General features: G+C 38.7%; 1 protein-coding gene across 1 annotated transcript in view; it reads left to right on the plus strand.

Annotated features, from left to right (window-relative positions):
• The first annotated feature begins 1710 nt into the window (after positions 1 to 1710).
• Megf9 (multiple EGF like domains 9) overlaps positions 1711 to 20417 on the plus strand; it is a 91639-nt gene continuing 72932 nt past the window's right edge. Inside the window, 2 exon segments of the mRNA XM_004849471.3 lie at positions 1711 to 2378; positions 2381 to 2459. Of these exon segments, the coding sequence (XP_004849528.2) occupies positions 1848 to 2378; positions 2381 to 2459 (610 nt within the window). The 5' untranslated portion in view covers positions 1711 to 1847.

Raw genomic sequence — 20417 nt, forward strand, 5'->3', positions numbered from 1 at the left:
AGAAGTAAAAATAGAACCTTGTTTAGTGCTTGCTAAATATTGGTCTTGAAACCAGAAAACTCGCACACCCTTCTCATTTGCCCCCTCTTCCAGACACAGACCTATCAAGACACATTCAGAGATAACCACAAATGGAAAACATGAGAATGCATAAAACACCTACTAATACAGACACACACAGATTCAGACACACATGAAAACAGATACTGGCTCCCATGTTCCTAGACTCAGATACATATAATACTCATACACAGACTTATATGAACATGTTTATGCTTTAGTATACAAGCACATACAGATTCTCTCCCCACTCCCTCGCTATTCATGGAGGCAAATGAATGCATGCTTTTCTTAACATACACAAGTTCACACACAAATCTCATTCTGCTGGTCTGGTTGGAGGCCAATGACTAATGGGAAACCATGTTCAAAGGCAAGCATTGCACAGGAGAGGCCAGTACTGGGCTAGTGATGAGGCTGGGATTAAACCTGTCAGATGACAAACTCGCCCTGCCTGCCTGCCCCTGGAAGCTGCTCAGTGGAGACAGTAGCGCCTGACCTAGCTGGATCCTGGGCAGATGGTGCAAGGCTGCTGCTTGATCTCTAGCTTTATCTGGGGTTTAATGTCACCCAGGGTCAGGCTGTGATGTCAGCCCCACCCCAATCCTTGCAACAGGCAGGAGGCTATGGGGACACAACAGGGTGGAGGCCTCCAGCTGCTTGCTAACTCTAGGCTTGTCCTGACACAGTGCACTGAGGGTGGTTAGCATTAATGAGGGTTTACAGCAGTGGGCCAGACAGTAGGTTGAGCCCTTTACGCACACTGCTTAATCCTCACAACAGCTCTGTGAGGAGGGTAGGATTGGTCCCATCGTCTCCATTTAGTGGTGAGAAAACGGCGCCCAGGCCACAAAACCACTCAGCAAAGGAGACAAAAAGCTGAAGTTCATCCTCGAGCAATCCTATTCTCCCCAGCGCTTGGAGTAAAGTGTGCGGGTCAATCTGCCTACCCCACGCCACAAGCTTGCACCTTCTGCTCCTGACGGCTCTCCAGATCTCGCGTCCACCTGGCCCACAGCAAGTGCCTGGGGAGGACATGGGTCTTGTGTCAGGGAGGCTCTCAGAGCAAGGGCCTCAGTTTCCTCATCTCTGAAATGGAAGGACAGCGCAGACCTCTCTGGGCCAAGCTCCCCTGGACAGCACGGGGAATGCTGAGCTCTACATTCTTGCCGCTGCCTTCCTCGCCCATCCTGGGGCTGCAGCCTCAACAGCCCAACCCCGGGCCCCAAGAGCCCTTGTGCGGGTGCCGCGCGGGCGACCCATTGTTCAGGAAGGCGGGGACACTCCAGAGAGCGGATTCCCCGCCCCAGGTTGCATTCGCAGACCACTAGAAGAGTCGACTTGTGCCGGCATCTGCCGCACCGGGCGCGTCCTTTGTCTGCTCGGCTGTGCCCGGGTGTCCGAGGCCCGCGCCCCGCTCTTCTGGCAGACAAAGCGGAGGAGCCGCGAGCCGGGCCGGCAGGAGCGGGGCTTGCACCGCCCTCTTCCCGCCTTTCGCACCGCCCCCTCCCCTCGACGTTCTCTGATTGGTTTGTGGGGCTACAAAGAGGCCGGGAAGCGGGTAGGTCACGTGGGAGGGCGTGACTTCCCATTGGTTGGGCGAGGCTGTCAGTCGAGGAGGGCGGGCTGTCCGCGCTCGGCCGAGTCTCTCCCTCCGCGCTGGGGCCCGCCCGCGGGGCCGGCCGCCTGTCAGAGGGAGGTGGTGATGGTGCACACGGTGGCGGCGACGGCCCTCGGTCGGATGGCAGGGAAGAGAAGATGACTGGCCCAACCGACTAGCTGAATGAATGAATGGCGAAGCCGAGCGCGCCATGAGGAGCCTGCCGAGCCTGGGCGGCCTCGCCCTGTTGTGCTGCGCCGCCGCCGCTGCCGCGGCAGCCTCGGCAGCCTCGGCGGGGAATGTCACCGGTGGCGGCGGGGCCGAGGGGCAGGTGGACGCGTCGCCGGGTCCGGGGCTGCGGGGCGAGCCCAGCTACTCCTCTCCTGAGGCGACGGCTCCCACGGCCCAGGCCCCGAGGACCGGACCCCCGCGCCCTACTGTCCGCCGACCCCCGGCTGCGACCTCTCCATCCCGGTCTCCGGAGACCACCCCTCCTCTGGCGGCGACCGGACCCGCGCTGACCACCTTCCAGGAGACCACCCCTCTGGAGGCGGATCTCACGCCCACTGCCCCTCGGGCGCCGACTAGTCCTGCGCCGACCACCCTTTGGAGCACCACTGGCCTGGCGCCGACCACCCCTGTAGCGACCACTGTTCTGGCGCCGACTGCTCCCCGGACCCCGACTCCTGGTCTCCCCAGCAGCAGCAGCAGCAGCAGCAGCAGCAGCAGCAGCAGCAGCAGCAGCAGCGCCTCCTGCCCACCCCACCTGTCACCGAGGCCCCTTCTCTTCCTCCCCGAGGTGAGTCCAGCGCTGCCTTCGCTGCAGGATCCTCTCAGCGGCTGCCCATCCTTACCCCGCCCGGGGCAGCAGCTGGGGATGGATGCTTGGCTGGAACTCGTCATTTCTTGGTCTAAAGGCTCCCCGCATTTTGGCTTCCAAGGGGAGGGCCAGGCTCCAGCTATCCCCCTCTCCCCAGTCCCCACACCCCCTGGCAAATCTGGACAGTCGTCGCCCCCCACCCCCTTCCCCCTTCCCGGGCTGTGCTCCCTTGGGAGCGAGGGGCTGCTGTGTGGAAGGCATCGCATCTCTTTCCAAACAGGGTTTTCTGGCCTTTGTCAGAGACCCAGAATAAGCACAAACTTTTGGGTTTGGTTAGCTCACCTGGCCACCCAGACCGGGTTATTTGGGGAAGTTTGAAAACCAGCATAGTACCTCCATCAAGTCATAGGTCAAAAGCTGAGTATAAAGGATCCCTCCCAAAGCTATGATTTCCTTGTTCATTTCTTCTTGTTTATGTAAATATCAGATGTGTGTGTGTGTGAGACAGGTGGAATAGAGGATTGTGAGAAGATTTTGTTTACAAATAATATAGACCATTTAAGGCCAAACAACAAAAAAGGCATTGTAATCCATATTTTTCTTTACAAATAAGTAGCTTCACTAGGCCATGTGGCACAGGTGTATCTAGGTTGAGCACGTTTTAAAATTAGGTTAAATTCTTTTTTTGCACCACTTTTTTCTTTCTCAATTACAAGGTCAGTATGTTTGTACCAATACAGTTTAAGCAGCACTGCTCATCTTTGTTCCCTTAAACTACTGCAGGATACTGACAAATGCCAATTTCTCTTTGAGTTCACCTAGAAAATAGGGCTCCTCATCTTGCTGACTGAAGTCTTCAAGCAAAGTTAGAGGTGACTCCTATTCTTTTCCCTTTTATATCTAAAACAGGCCTGAAACTAAAGAAAAGCTACCTTGTCAAGATGTTAGGCAAGAGTTTCTGAGTTCTTTTGCTTTGAGTTGGGGTGGAGATTTGTCCAAAGTACTTGTTTAGCTGTGTCACTCACCTAATTCTTAGGCTCAGTGGTTCACTAAGGAGTCAGGTATGGACTTTGGACTATAATTGAGTTTGTGGAGAATTTTCCCACATGATTATGAGCCTTAATACAGCCTTAAGTTTTGGGTTGGAGCTTGGCAATGACATAAGTAGTTAGTAGGAATGCAAATTATTTACCCCCCAAAAGCATCTCTTTCAGCTTCAAAGAAGGTGTTAACTAGCTGTTCTCTTTTTAAATCTATCTTTTATAATCTTTGGCCCTTGTACAGAGAGATTGACATATTTTTGAGATAGGAAGCACAGTGGTTGAAAGTATGGATTCTAGAGTCCATTCTTAAATTTTAATTCTGGCTTTGCCCCTTATTTGTTATGTAAGCTTGGACAGGTACTTAACCTCTCTGGCCTCAGTTTCTTCAACTATGAAATGAAGACAATAAAAGTACTTGTCTCATAGGATTGCTCTGAAGATTAAATAAATTAATACAGCTATAATGCTTAGAATAATTCCTGGTGGCAAATAAGCACTGTGTGTGTAAGTTATGCTTATGACCAAGGCTTTTTTTAGTAGGTAGTAAAGCATTTGAGAAACCCAGTAGGGACTTGTGATTTTTAAAATTTGTTGTGGTAAAATAGAATAGAAAAAATATGAATTAGTCGTTTTTTGGAGTTTCAAGTCACAGTAGCAGCACTTAAATAGCAATTGGTTACTTTGGGTAGTATTTGATAAATAACTCTGTGTATTGCTGTTATTTTACTTTCATTATTTTTAAAACACAAAGGTAACCCTTACTGGTAAAAAGTACCCCCAAACCACAAAACAAAACAGAAGTCTACAAAGGAAAAAGTGAAAGTCATTCCCCTAGTTCCAGTCAGTCCCTAGAGGCTACTAATGTTTGCAGTTTGTCAGATCTTTTTTCAAACATTTTTTTTTCTGGGCATGTATGAACATATACACAGTATTTTAAAATAATTTTTTAAAAGCTAAAATGGAGTAATTCTATCATACTGTTTAGCAATTTGCCATATTCACTTAACTATGTATCCTGGAGTTGATTTTTTTTAAACCAGTACTTAGGGTCTACTTTTTTTTTCCTGTGCTGAGGATTGAACCCAGGGCCTCGTGCATGCTAGGCAAGCCTCTAATACTGAGCCACATCCCTACCTTTACCTTATTCTTTTATAGTAGTTGCTCTCTCCATTGTCAGAATTTATCATAATCGACTTAACCAATCTCTAATTTGTAGACAATAAAATTGCTTCTGCCCCCCACTTTTAAAAAAAAGCATAGGAAAGAATGTATTCTTGTTAGGTCCGTCATATATTTATTGCATTTTCCAGTACTTTGAAGTTTCTTAGATTTCAAATCAATTTCAAGTGAAGCTGAGTTGATTAATATTTGCCATCTGAACTATAAGGTTTTTAGTAACCCTGTGGACTAACATATATTTATATCTTTAGTGGTCTTTTGGTAATAGAAGTTTTAAGGCATCCAACTCCAGTCGCTTTCCTGTGTTTTAAATATTCTGTAGTTTGTACTTTTCTGTGAACTCACTGTGGATTGCCTGTGTCTAGTTCTCAGCAGCTTAACTGATGTTGTGGGCCTATTGATAGGCAATTTTAGCTTTACAGTGATATAATTGAGTACAGACATTATCCGAGCATGAGCTCTAGTATACTTCAAATAGTAAACATATCTCCTTATCAGAGGATAACTTCAATTTGAATTTGAAAGATCATGTTTGGCTTGCAAAGTTGGATTCCCTGGCATTTGGAAAGATGGTCAGACCGTTTTTTTTTCCCCCTAATTTTCAATATTCCTATAAGCACAGAGTGCTATTAATGATATATTATTTGATTGGGTAGGTCTTATGGTGCCATTTGAATTAATGAGAATTTTTTGTCTATTTCTCAGTTAGGGTTTGTTTTGTTTATAGAGGTCCTGATCTGCAAACTGAAACTAATTGCCCACAAGCAGGCACTTTCCTCCCACAAACCTGGTAGAATATTCGGTTGATTGGCTAGCTGGCTGGCTAGGGTATTTTAAGAAGGGAGAAAGGAGGTGCTGTGGTTCTAGAGAGTAATAATAATCAGCAGTAAGACACTGAAGTAAGGACAAATGTTTGATTTGTTAAAAATATAGACCTTCAGGGCTTGGACCTTAGAAGCCACAATCTCCTAACGTAGCTCTGTATTTTAAGAAAGACTTCTATAGACTTAGCTGTAGTTAATACTTACTGGTCTGGTTCTTCCACTTGTCTGTTCCTCTGTGCCATGGCAGTTCTTCAGGGATTTGGAGACAATGATCGTGCTCCAAGTCTAGGCTAAATAACTTCTGCTCCTTCAACTGATCTGTATGACATAGTTTCATATTCCTTTACTATTTCTGCACTTTTTCAATTTTTCTGTGACTCTCCAAAAATGTGGAGCAGATGTGAACATAATACTGCACATGTGCTCCAACTAGCTCGCGGCAGAGAGGGCAGTTACCCCATTCTTTCTGGATGTGCTTCTGATGATGTAGTTAGTCCCCAGTCAGTCGCTTTTTTGGCAGCTGCATTATGTTGTTGACTCATTGACTCCAGAAGATAGCAGTCTTTTTACTTTTGTAAAAGTGTGTGTGAGATGAGTGTTCATTCTGGACTTGGGCATTCTGGTCATTTTCTAAGATATAATCTGAGACATTTACCAACTTTATAAGACTGATTGTGTTAAGTTCAAGTCATCCTTTTCAATTCCTAGTCTGTCAGTATACTCCACCCAGTTTCTTCACCTTACCTGCAGGGTGTTCCTCTAGTCAGAGCCTAAGGACAAGTCAGGGCAGGTTATTCTTACCTCATAGGGGAGAGAAAATTTATAGATGATAAGGAGTGCAGAAGGGAAGGAATAACAGTTCAGATTAGTTCTCAAGGGTCTCTTTCAGCTCTAAAGTTCTGTGATGCTTTGATATACATGATTCAAGGAACATTGATCCCTCCAAAGAGCCTTAATTATTTGTGATTGAAGTTATGTCAGTAGACTTTCTTTAAGCAAACCGTAGAATTTAGAGTTTGAAAACTCTACAATGATATGTAAGTAAAATATTGTAAATGTATTCTATTGAAAAGAATATTCTGGGAACCCAAGGCCCTCCTGACTGTGCTGGGAAATGCTGTCTCATCCTAACATTTTCTACTGCTAAGTTCAAGGTCTTATTATTTGTAGTTATTTAAGAAAATGGCATTTATTTTAAGGAGATAGAAACTGTACGTGGTCTAAAGATAATATAGATTCACAATCTAAAAGCTGTGGGGCTAGCTGTATTTGAGAATTTTTCAGGTTTTAGGAAGTTCATAATACATCCTGGTGAAGATTTCTGGACAACATCCAGTAATCAAATACATTAATAAGATATCCCTAGCAAAATGCCAGCAGAGTGGGATTAATGGAGATTCTAAGTAGGCTTGCATTTGATTAGGTCAGGATTTGCTGCCAGATGCATTCATGGCAGGGCAGGTATTGGCTACAATGTTACAAACTAAATTAAAATTTACAAACTAAAATTTTTAGTTTTGGACCATCTGATACTTGGCATTGGGTTTGAGAGATGTGGATCATTGTAATAGAAATTGCAAATGCACTTTTCTAAGTGTCATATATATATATTAACTCATTTACTCCTCAGAACTATTAGGTACCATTATCCTCATTTCTCATTTTGGTAGGTTTTTGTTTTGGTGCTGAGGGCCAGATCTAGGGCCTTGGGCATGGTAAGCATATGCTGTACCAGTTAAGCCCCTATCCTCATTTTATAGCTCAAGAAATTGAGGCCCAGAGAAGCCATTGTTCTTTGGAATTCATTCCATTGTGTGGTATTTACTCACCTCCAGTTTTTCTGTCTTGTGACTGTAATATTAATTCATTGTTCTTATTTTTTGGACTAAGTTTGTCTGTGAGGGGTGAATTTGAATTCTTTTTAGGGGTATGCCTAGAAACTTTTCAAATTTACAATGTCTTCCCTATGACCTACATGCCTAGTTTTCTGTAGAAATTCTTTAGTGTGATTAGTTTCTGAAACAGCATAAACCTCAGAACATTAGTTTCAAATCTTTTGAATGATGTCTCCAGAAGCCTTCTGGCTAGTTGAAAATTTACACATTGAAATAATCTGACTAGGTCTTTTTATGTTGATTTTACCAAAGGCCAATAAAATTAGAGTGTGCATTACTTTTCATCTCAGCGTCTCTAAACATGTATACATTTACTTCCAGACATCCTGGCACCCTTATAAAAGGAATGGAGGAAAAATATTACAGTACTATTTTTACTGATGGGTAAATTAGGAGTAGAGAGATTAAGGGCACTTGATAGATCAGAAGAGAACAGAAATATGGGATCTTATTCAGCTGAAAGACAAATGATATATTTAGTTGTAAATAGCCTTAATCCATGCTTTTGCCTGATCTTTGTTTTTCCTTAGGTATAATATAAAAATCTGTATCACTGGTTTGAACATGATATTATAGGTACCTCTTCTGTGATCAGTTGGTCTTTTTTGGGGGGATACGTTTTGGTTTATCTGCTTTTCACTGTAAAAAAATCTACTGTACCTGCACTGGTGGCTTTAAAAGGATATCTTCTAAAATTGTGATGAAAAAGATAATATCTAGATCCATGCATTTTTGAATCACAGTTAAGTTTTGTTCAAAAGACTTACCCTTTTAGGTATATCTAAGTACATGTAACAAATTGTGTCAAAATAATTTTTCTACTAATGCCACTATTGCACAGATTATTGTGCAGTCTTTCTCCATTTTTCTTCTTTAAAATAAAACAAAGAAATCTTTCTTGTATTCTCTTTGTTTATTTTTTCAGTGTAAACTCCTCTATATGTTTGCTCTACTCTTGTCTCCTTCCTGTCTCCTTCCGTTCTTCTCATCTTCTTTAAGGGGCCAAATTACCTTCTCTAACAGTTTGCCACTTTGTCCTCCTTTGGGCTTCCTCAAAGCCTCATTCTTCCAAGAGGTCTTTCTAGATGAACAAAAAGTCCTTGACGAGGTCTTGGTATTAGGGTGCACAGGGTTGTACACTTTGCACTTAGAACAAAACCTATCTTTCTTTGTGATTTTGGTCTTTTTCTATTGATTTGAGTATTTAATTTAGATTATTAAGCGGAGTTGATAAAAAAGTCATCATGTAATATTCAGTACATAGTATTAATTATCTCTTTTGAAAAAACTGGAGAAAATACTTTCTTTTTGTTCTAGGGTCTTCTCTGTTGCTCAGTTTTTCCCCTTTTCTCTTGAGGAACAATTAAAAAAACTGTCATAACGAAAGTTATCTGCCTCTGAAAAAATCAACTATTTAGTAACTAGTTATTTGCCTTTTCTATTTATGAATTATATGAACTGTTTTTGTTTGTAGGTGGATTTGGGGTGCATACGAATATAAGAATGCTTAATTTGGCTGAGAAATGTTTGATTTTTTTTGAATGGCAAATTTTCCCTGTAGAAATATCTTTAAAGCTAATAGTGAAGAGAATACCTCCAATAATTAACAAGTGTGCAGTGCATTTGTGATTTACAAGGTGAGCTGAAAATCTGCAAGATTTTACTATCCATAATTCTTGATTCTTTTGCATGTATCATATTAATGAAAAAAAGGCTTAGCTTTTGTCTTCTTTTGATACTTTTATTGGTAAACATTGACCAGACTTGTGTAAGTTTTTGGTGGATTTTTATTTTTAATGTTTTGGTGCCATTCTGAGGATTGAAGCCAGTGCCTTTTCACTGGGCTACTACACCCAAAGCCTTTTAAAATGTTTATTTTGAGGCAGTGTTTTGCTAAGTCATTGAGTTCCCCCGGTTTGGCTTGGACTTGCAGTCCTCTTGCCTCAGCCTCAGTGTGCCTGGGATTACAGGCGTGTACCACCACATCCAGTGTTTTTAGTGGATTCTACATTTCATATTTTTTATTGAAATCCTTGAAATTTATTTTGTTGAATGTGATTCTTGCATGTTAGCTGCCCAAATTTCAGTGATGGGAAAATGAGAATTGTTTTTTTTTTTTTTTTTTTTTTTTTGGTACCGGGGATCGAACTCGGGTCCTTGCACTTGCGCAGCAGGCGGAGAAACCACCGAGCTAAATCCCCGGCCCATACATTTTCTTTCTTATATATTTCAGATACATTTTCTTCACCATACAGGGCTGAATGTTATGGAAAGAGCCCAGTAGTAATTTAAAGTACATGTTGATAGAGATAACAACGTGAAATACAGAACTTGATTGGGGGGGCGCGTGTCAATTTCATTTCTTTAGATTAAAATATTATTTACTTCTTTCCTAGAGTAGTAATCTGTTTGGAATTACCCTAACAGAATTATCTGTTTGGAATTATCATTTCAGTTATATGCCTTTAAAATGAGTTTTTTATTAGTAAAGAGATTTAGTATTCTCTGACCTCTCATTTCCAATCTGATAATTAATGTTTTGCTGGGAAGGTAAACAGTGTCAGCTGAGGATGTATTAGTATTATTACATGTCTGATTATCCATCAGGATTTCTTTTTTATATTCATCATACCTTTAATTTCTTAATGTAGTAGTTCAATATTATCTAATGAATGACAAATACTGAGATTCTGAAAGTTTAAGTAGTTTACCCAAGGCTACTTGAGGACAGAGACTTCTGTTGGTTTGGTTTATTTTTTATTTATTTATTTTTTGGTACCGGGGATTGAACTCTGGTCCTTGCACTTGTGGAGCAAGCAGCAGAACCATTGAGCTAAATCCCTGGCTCGGATTGGTTTATTTTTACCTTCACTATGTATCTCCAAATAAATCCTCAATATGTATTTAGTTATTGAAGGAATGAAGAAGGAATGGTTTGTAGCTACACTAGGAATATTTATGAGGAAAATAATGTAATAATGACCTTTTCTCCTAGTTTAGAAATGAACTTTTCTTCATCTTTTATCTCTTTTGCTTATAGTAATAGTTTGAGAACCTACTTGGGGCAAATGGAGCTCTTTGAGAGCCAGTATATTTTATTAATTATTCATTTTTATTATATAATTTTGTCCCTTCTATTTTTCTTAGTTAAAGGAAGAACACTAGACAAATGAACATCTCATAACTTTGTAGAAAGAGTAGTTGAGTTGGAAAAGCTGAGCCCTTGTCTGTAAGACATCAGATGTTAGGTTCTTTTACTAGTCTCATGATTTTGGCAAATAGTTTCATATGTAAAAAACAGAGTTAGACTATATTGATGTGTTTTTTTGGTACCAGGGATCAAACTCAGGACCTTGCGCTTGTAAGGCAGGTGGCGGCACCACTGAGCTAAATCCCTGGCCTTAAATTTATGGTTTTTAAACTAGTATTTGGGGATTCAGGGTTCTTCAGATGTATTGGAAAGCAAGAATAAGAACTACTTCTGAACTCTACAAAATTCATCTCTCACCTCATGCCCCCACAGAACCGCACACTCTTTAATCAGCTCTCTTCTCATTTGGCTTGTATATTGAATTTATTCTTTCAGTAAAGATTTGTGAAATAGGGATTATCCTAGGCTAAAATTCTATGATAAAGAAGTTAGAGGGCTGAGGATGTAGTTTAGTGGTAGAGTGCATGCTTAGCATGCACAAGGTCCTATGTTAGATCCCTACCAAAAAAATAAAAGTAATTTCTGAATGATTATGTAGCATTAAAAATTCTTATGTTAAGTAGCAATATATTAATTAGTTAAAGCTAGTAATGGGATTATGTGTAATTTTAATTCCTTTCTTTGTGTTTTTGTTTTTCAAGTTTTTTCAATGAATATATTCAATTTTAATTTTATAGTCATAAATATAAGTGAATAAAATAAAAAAGAATAAAAATTTTATATGAGATTGAATCAGATGATATTATACAGTGCCACTAAACTATAATTTCTGTCATTTACTTAGCAAGTTTGATCTGTAGTACAGATATTTGCTTATCTCAGTGAGTTGTGATTCCGAAGAAAAGAGACTGCTGAACACAGTATCCAAAACGGATACCGTTCCCAAGGCCTGATAGTTCTAGTTTGGTTTTGGTACCAGGGATCAAACTCAGGACTTGTGCTTGCAAAGCAGGCGCAGCACCACTGAGCTAAATCCCCGGCAAACCTGATAGTTTGTAAGCATAGAGCAGGGATGACCTATCTAAGATGTACCGTTAGGGAAGATTAACTGAAATCTTCACTAGAAGCTAAAAACTGTGAACTTGTTCTTTCTTCATCTGATTCTGTCTAGAGAATTTTAAACATGCATTTTAAAATTGAAATAACTTATTGAAATAGATCCTTATTTACATTGTGCAAACTTGGAGTGTATGGCATTGTTCACAGTCTTTACCATAGAAGATCTTTGATTATTTCCTCAAAGACACAGAGCCCCTCAAAACTTTGGTTTTAGTTTATCCATATGTTTTGCAATTAGATCAGATGGGATTACTTTTATACTGGTAATATAACAGGTATTATATATGATGCCTTGCCAAGGATACAGCTATGCTCAGAGGGAAGGGGAAATTATTCATTTACAAAAAGGAATGTATTTTGCCTAGTCACAAAGAAAGCAATAAGGATAGGAATGTTTTCAATCTGGATGAGGGGTGTTAAATAATTTTTATTTAGTAATTATTAGGTCCCTCAAATAATTGATTTTGGAAATTTATTTTCAGTCTTGAATATTTCCTAGAAACAAGCATATTACTAGGGATCTTTTTATAGTTTATTAATACTTTTAATATTTAGTGTTTTTATTTGATTTATGTAATCAAAATGAAGAGGTTAGAGGTGTCATTGTTAACTCTAAGGAGAACATGATACACCTTAGTTCCCTTTAATTTTGGAAATGGTCTTTAAAGGTCAAACTTTTTGAAAAATAGTTTAAGAAATGTTTAGATGTTGTCTACTTTGAAGAAAATTGTATGAACCAAATAGCCTTTTAGGTTCTTCTCTAGTTGTTACAAATGAAATCAGAGTTTGGGTAGGGTTACTGGAAATAATGGGGGAAAACAGATGCTTCTGGTATTCTGACATTTATTGTTTTATTTGTGTATTGATATTTGGTTAGAGGAAGACATTGGGCTTTTTCTGCTGTAGATTTCTCATTTGACTTTATGTTCCTTATAATCCTACAAAAATAGCAGCATAACCCCAACATCCATTGATGTTGTGTGGGTTAATGAATAGTTAGTGTACCAAACACACACAAAGCAATTTAGCTGTTGGGTATTATTATGCAGAATTGTTGGTGTGTTGCCTGCAAAGCTATCCTGTTCAACTGGTTTTAATTTTTAAGTTAGTTTGTTGCTTCAACTTGTTCACAAAGGCAGGGCTGAATGGTCTAGCTAATCAGTGGAATGGAAGTCAAAAGGACTAAATTCCAGTCCTTCCTTTCATTCATTTTGTAAGTTATTGAACACATTTTTTCAAATGGTCCCATGACTTAGTTTCCCTAACTGTAAAATTAAATCTATTACTTCCAGTCTCCCAAAGTTTTGGGGAAGTAACATATTAATTACTTTGGCTTTTTGTTAAGCACAAAGGTTTTATAGAACTTGGGATGTTTTCTGGTATTCTTTCCAGATTACATGGTTTATATTACTTATAATATAATATAAACAAAATAGCTTTGATTAATAAAAACATACGTATATTTAGACATGGCTTCTTTATATAAAATATATTTTTATACAATATTGTAGATAACATATTTGTATAGTCAACTATGCTAGGTATTTTCCAAAAGTTTGGGATCCTTTAGTATTAATTTTCTTTCCTTACTTCCTTAAGAAAACAATACTAACCATTATCTCATATTAAACACACAAAATGATAAGGTTTTTGTTTTTGTTTCTTGGTACTGGGGATTGAACTCGGGACCTTGCACTTGCGAGGCAGGATAAGTTATTTTTGTTTGATCTTTTTAGAGTGAATTCTAACTTACATTTTATTGTGGGTGAAAAATAATATATATTCACTTTAGAGAATATAAAGAAGTATAAAGCAAAAATTAAAAAAAAGACAAAGAAAGGTAATATTTTAGTGGTAACTACAGAATTTTTAAAAACATCAATATTTATTTCATTCCCTTCCCTGCTGTTGAGATAAATCTGTGTGGGTATATTGCTCTGAAACTGCCCTGTCTATAATTTCAAATATCTTAATGTTTTTAAATGGAATATCTTTCAGATAAAGTAGTAGTGCTGTTGGTGCTAGTAGTATAATTTAAATTATCAAACTTTAATTGCTCACTAAGCAGAAATTATCATATTGGGTGCCTCCAATAGTAACAGAAAAACTACCTCATAAAGCTTTTTATCACCTAGTTTAATATTTTATTACTCTGTAGATTGCTCTATTTCTCACAGCAATAAATGAGGTCACATATTTGATATGAAAATATAGGTGCAAGTTGAATTTAGTACTGTTCTGAAATCAAATGTGTGACAGATCAACATGGGAAAAAATGTACCATGTTTAAATTATTTGTCATGTCACCAAAAAGAACATAAATATGTTTTAAATAGTGGTCTAAGACTCCATATGATGCTTTACTGAGATTTGGTACTCCTTGGCAGAGCCAGACCGGTGACTTGGTTTTCCTCTGTCTGCTCCAATACAAGCATGATTTTTCTTGGGTTCAGGTGGCCCCTGAAAGCCTAAAGCAGTCTGGAGCCAAGCCAGTCCTGTGGTGAAAGAGCTCAAGGTGCCCATCTGCCTGGCTCAGACATTGCCAAAAGGCCTAGGTACTGTGCTAAAGAATGCTGCATGCCAAAGAGTGGCTCTGTTCTTCCGCAATCTGGTACCCTACACAATGATCTCTGCTCTCTGAAGTTTGAACCATAGTGTTATTGAGAAGGGATTAAATTAATTAATGCATGTAGGTCAATTTAGCCATGCTGAATAATTAGCGCATAAATTAATGATCAGCACATAGTAAACACAGAAAGTTAGCTATCATTGTTATTAATATTGTTTTTATTATTACCTATTAGCGATGTTTGGAAAACAGCAGGGAGAACTTTGTCTATTCGTTCTGGATTTAAAAATTTACCAGCTTCTTTGACATGGTCTATAGCCCAGCTACACATTGATAATCAGGAAGACTTCCACATTGTCAAAGATCAACCTTCTCTAACAGGCAGTTCCAAAGTGAAGGGCAGGACCAATATGCTTGAGGCAAAGGCTTTCTCATGTCCTTTTAGAGTGATCTAGGTCAAATGAAAATGATCCTATACCATGTTGTCAGGTATAACAGTAATAATACTAATCAGAACTGGACTACATGGAAACTGTTTTCAAAAAGCAAATACAAAGATAGAGGCTGGGGATATGCTCAGTGGGAGGAAGTTTGCCTAGCATACACAAGACCCTGGGTTCAATTTCCAGCACTGAAAAAAAGGTAGCAAAGATATGACTCTAGGGAATATCCGAAATAGCCATTGTCCAGTTCTGATATGTGTATACTTTTCTGGGATCTTTTGTGGGTATCAGGTCCTACCAATCACAAAAGACCTAGTAAAGTGAAGAAAGATTGGACCTATAGAAAGACTTGGCTGTTTAATTTCACATTGTTAGCACGTGGGTATTTTAAATTTGTTTTTATTGTTGTTAGTACATGCTTGCCATACATAATGATTACATTCATCATGGTAGTCGGTACATGTACATAACATATCTTAATTCTTTTTATGTTCCCTGTCTCTTCCTCTCTCTCCCTCCATCTCTTGATACAGGGATATTTTTTAAAGCATGAAATATACAACCTGTACATGCAAGTGCAAGGCACATAATCTCCCTGGTCTTCAGTATCATCCTCCATAACATGAGTACAATAGTACTTACTTAGTAGGATTCTTGAGTGTTGGGCCAAGAATTCAAACCCTGCTCTCTGATTCAAAAGTCTATGCGTTTCCTCTTTGACTAAACTGTGTTGCATTGTCAAAGCAGATGGGAGTAGCAGAAAATGAAATAAAGCATTTAGTGGTTACAGAACACATTTTGGGTTCTTTTTTTGTCACTTTGTCTAGCCTCCAGCAAGCTCTTACATTTCTCTCAGCATTGGTTCCAAGTTTGCTTTCGGTAGCTACTATAAAAACCAAAACTACATCAAAGATGTTTCACATCTTTGGAGTGGAGGTAAAGAGAGAAGATATGGCTTTGGAGTGGGGGTGAAGGGAGGAGAAAGTGGTAAAATTTGATGAGAGTAAACAGAAGAGCATGGTAAATATAAAGCAGAACTGAACACTAACTATGAGATTGTTCAGCATTAGACAGGTTGATGTGAAAGGAGACAATGTAATGCTTATTATTATTTGACAAGTAATACTGTACATTGTGAAATGGTAGCGCTAACTGATCTTCATTCAAAAACAAAACCTTTCATCTTTAATGTAATATGGACTGTAGATAAAGATGCTGATATATTAGCTGAGCATGGTAGTATACACCGTAATGCCAGCACTCTGGGAGACTGAGGCAGGAGGATCACAAGTTCAAGCACAGCCTGGGCAACTTAGTGACTCAGTGAGACCCTGTTTCAAAATTTAAAAATAAAAGGCTGGGGGCCGGGCATTTAGCTCAGTGATGCCACTGCCTGCCTCGCAAGCACAAGGTTCTGAGTTCAATCCATGGTATCAAAAAAAAAAAAGAAAGAAAAAAGGCTGGGGATGTAGCACACTGTAAAGGCCCTGAATTCAATTCCTGGGAGTCCAAGGAAAAAAAAAAGATACTGATATATAACAATATGTTGTGATAAAAGGTGATATTTAATTTTATAAAACAATATCAGATTTGCAAATGTGATTCATCCTTTGTCTCTTAGATCAAAGGAACAACTGTTGTTTTAACTATGGACCCAACCTCATCTTACTCAGTAGCGAAACACTGACAGATGATTTGCAAGTTTGGAGGATATGTTTATTAAAAAGAATTAAATAGCTCTTGGGCCAGGGATTTAGCTCAGTGGTTCCACCACCTGCCTTGTAAGTACAGGGTCCAGAGTTCGATCCCCAGTACCCCAAAAAAAGAATTAAATAGCTCTATATGTAAAACATCTGTACTCAACAATAACAGTATTACTGTATCCTCAAATGTACACATTTAATGGTCAAATCAAACTAGAGTTGTGGAGAATACATATACAATGTAAAACTTAATCATCATTCTCCTCATTAATAACTTAATGTAATATTTCTATTTCAATATAATTCTTCTATTAAGCACAGTTAAGTGATCCAAGCCCATAAAGCTCAATTTCTTTAATATGAGTTAAAATTTCTCCATGATCTGTTTCTGACCTCATTTCCTGTACTCCTCTCTGTGTTTCTTAAACTTAATACCATCATCATTAGTGGTAGTGAAGCAATCATCTGTGAAGGTCTTATTCTTTTCCAGATACTAAGAAGTGTAAGTGAATTACCATGACCTCATTTAATTCTCAAAAGAATCTAATGAGAAATATGTATTATCTTTCCCATTCCACTAAACAGGAACTGAGATTTTAAGAGTTTAAATATACTAAGCAAGTTTTCACAGGTAGTAAAATGTAGAACCTTGATTCAAATTCAAATCTGTCTAGCCTCCTTTCTTAACACTAGACTAACTAGACTCTCGCTGCTTTGCTTATGCTATACAGTCTGTCTGAAATGCCTTTCTCTTCAGTTTAAATAGGGATCTTAATTTTAAGTAACAGAAACTAATGCCTGTTGATTTAATGAGAAATAAAGTTTATTAAAAGGATATTGAAGGGCTGGGGATTTAGCTCAGTTATTCCGGCGCCTGCCTCAGAAGCGCAAGGTCCTGAGTTCGATCCCCAGTACCAAAAAAAAAAAAAAAAAAAAAAGGATATTGAAGTGCTCACAGACTCTCCACGGGAAGCAAATAGGCCATGGAGCTAGAGGTAATCCTAATCATATCCCTTCAGCCACACTGCTTAGCCCTAGATGCTGTCGTCTGCATCACTGGTCCTGCTCACACTGAGTACTTAATGCAACAGCAGGTGCTGGTGCCAGTTGTCATACTACATCCCTCTCTCCTCAGTCACCAGAGGGAAGGCCTTATGCCACTCCTTGAATCATTAGTTTCTAATAGCAGACCAAGTGTGGGTGTATCTGATTGTTGGATCCTCAATCACTTGCCCCTGCCCTGGGTGCAGGTGAGGCCCAGAAAACAAGAATTTGACATTATGAACTTCTGTCGCGGGGAATCAAGGCTGAAAATATGGATAGAAAGGGATTCTGAGATAGTGGGAAATTACAGTATCCTGGTAGGCTGCCAAAAGAAATGACATATATCTACCACACTCCTTTCTTTGGGTACCTGACAAATTTTATTTACTCTTGAAAAAAATAATTCATGCAGCACCATACTATTATTGTACCTTATATATTCTAACATTATATACTTTTTTATTATTTGCTTTTCAAGGACTCTTGTTGTGTGGTATTACTTGCTTATGTAACTGACTGCTCTGTCTTGTTTTTAAGACATATTTGGCTATGTCTTACTGATGTTTGTACTCTCTAACATCCATCTGAGATAGAGTTCAGCACGTAGGAAATACTCAATAAATTATTAAATTGCACCGAAGCATAACCTACCACTCATAGAATGTAAGTTCCACAAAGCAGGAATGTTTGTCTTTGTCTTTCCATCTCCCTCTTTCTTTCTCTCTAACCAGTGTGTGTGCCTAGCTCCTAGATTAATTCATAGCATGTGGTAGGTCCTCAGTAACTACTTATTAAATAAAGGAATACCCTAAATACTCTGGGAATGGTACTTTCAGACCTTTGAATGACAATAGCAAATTCAAAGTCCCATATCATAATTTCTGATTAGATCACAGGCAGTAAGAGGATAGAAACAGCCTGATTTGTCTTTGGCTATGTCTTTCTCCTATCCAGAAGCATACCAAAGAGCAATTTGTAATTCTTTCCCAGACCTACCACCATAACCAGTACTCACTAAAATTGCCTGAAGTATCATACCTGTCTGACATGAAACTTTTTTGGTCTCTGTTTTAATATTTTGGTACCGGGGATCGAACTTGGGACCTTGAGCTTGCAAGGCAGGCACTGGAACCAATGAGCTAAATCCCCGGCCCTAACCAACTATATCTTAAGATTCTATCTCTTCTGGGGAAAAAGGGCTGTTGGACAAGCTGTCATTGCTGTATTTTTAAGAACTATAATAACTCCGGTTGATAGCCTCTCACTTTGAAGAAACAAAGAAATGGAAGTCTAGAATTGTGAAATGATTTTTTTAAAGGTAGTGGAATAGTAGAAATGTACTGTAAATGAGAGTTTTGTGGCTTTTAGAGGTTAGTGTATTGGCATGAACAAAGAGAGCTTTTATTCAAACTAACTTAAGAATAATTATTATTAATGACAGCTACCATCTCTGGAACAAGACTCTCTTGGTTTGAATTCTTTACCACTTACTGTGTGACCTTGAGCTATGCTTTAGTGTCCACATCTGTTAACTGGGCTTGTTAATAATGTGTGCCTCTCAGGGATATTACAATGACTAAGCAGAAACATAAATAAAGTATTTAGAATTTTTAGCATAAGTTGGCTTTCTAAATCTTGTCTATTCTTCTAATTATATTCTGACTACCTATTAACCTTTTCTACTTTCGATCCTTTTAATTCTTCCCTGTCTCTAATCCTTTCAATTCTGATGCTAGGTAGTATTACCTCATTTTACCAATGAGGAACCTGTGTCTAAGATGGTAAGTTGTTTGCCCAATAATCATGTAGCTGGGCAGTTCTACTTAGCTGGGATCAAACCCAAATCTTATTTTTGAAGTTCTTTTTATCATGGCAAAATAACATTCTAGAAATAAATTAGACTTATTGCTGTTCTATCTTTAACTACTGTTGTTAGTTTTAAATGCATCTTTCTCCCCTTAGCCACCTTTGCTGCTCTTTTTAAAAAAATTCTAGTCATTGTTTTCCTACCAGCACCATAGATCTATTTACTATCTTCTTCAGTTTTCCTCTTGATTCTTTGGATTTGTAGTAGAAAGTATTTACTTTTTATGAAAGAACAAACCATATCCTCACATACTGCTCTGGCTCTCTATTTTAATTTTGCTTTCCTTTTTTGTTAACCTAACTGATCTGTACAGTGGATTGATTTTCAGAGGAGAAGACTTGGATATCTGTTATGAGCCAGATGAGTAAACTTACATGTTAGCCAGGTTGGTGATTAAGAGCAAATAAGATACATCCAAACAATATGGGCTATGTTAGCTGATGTAAAAGATGAAACAGAGGTTGGTCAGAAGTACAGACAATAGCCAGAAATAGTATTGAGTTGCCACAACAGGTTCCCAACCTAGTAATGTATTTTTGAATACATTAATCAATTTTATACCTATATTTTTTAACCTATTTTTTTATACCTATATTTTGGTACCGGGGATTGAACTCGGGACCTTGTGCTTGCGAGGCAGGCAGTGGAACCACTGAGCTCCCCAGCCCTATACCTATATTTTGGAAAATTCCAAATAGACTCCAGAAAAAAATGCTTATTTAAATTTGCTGTTTTAGAGAATTATTTTTGTTAGCATATGTTAACAGTAGGCCTTTTAACAGTTTATCAGAAAATCAACATTTCTCTTTGGTATACTTCTTTTAGTTGATAATCTTATGTAATAGGATACTCATTTAGAAACATACACACTTAAAATCAATGATTAAGTATTCTTCAGAGAGTAAAGCCACAAACATTAGGACGTTATTACTTTCTATTTCCTTATTGCCTAACCAATCTGCTATGGTATCTTCCTCTTCCTCTTCTTCTTCTTCTTTTTATTGTTAACCAGAAAAAATTTCAGATCCTCTTTTCTCCTGATTTATTTTTTTATGCTCAAATTAATTTTCAATTATATTTCACTTAAGTTAGTTCAACTG

Source organism: Heterocephalus glaber, unplaced genomic scaffold (genome assembly GCF_053883595.1).
Source record: "Heterocephalus glaber isolate CG9 unplaced genomic scaffold, H.glaber_assembly_v1.0 deba00001479, whole genome shotgun sequence".
NCBI classification, from domain to species: domain Eukaryota; kingdom Metazoa; phylum Chordata; class Mammalia; order Rodentia; family Bathyergidae; genus Heterocephalus; species Heterocephalus glaber.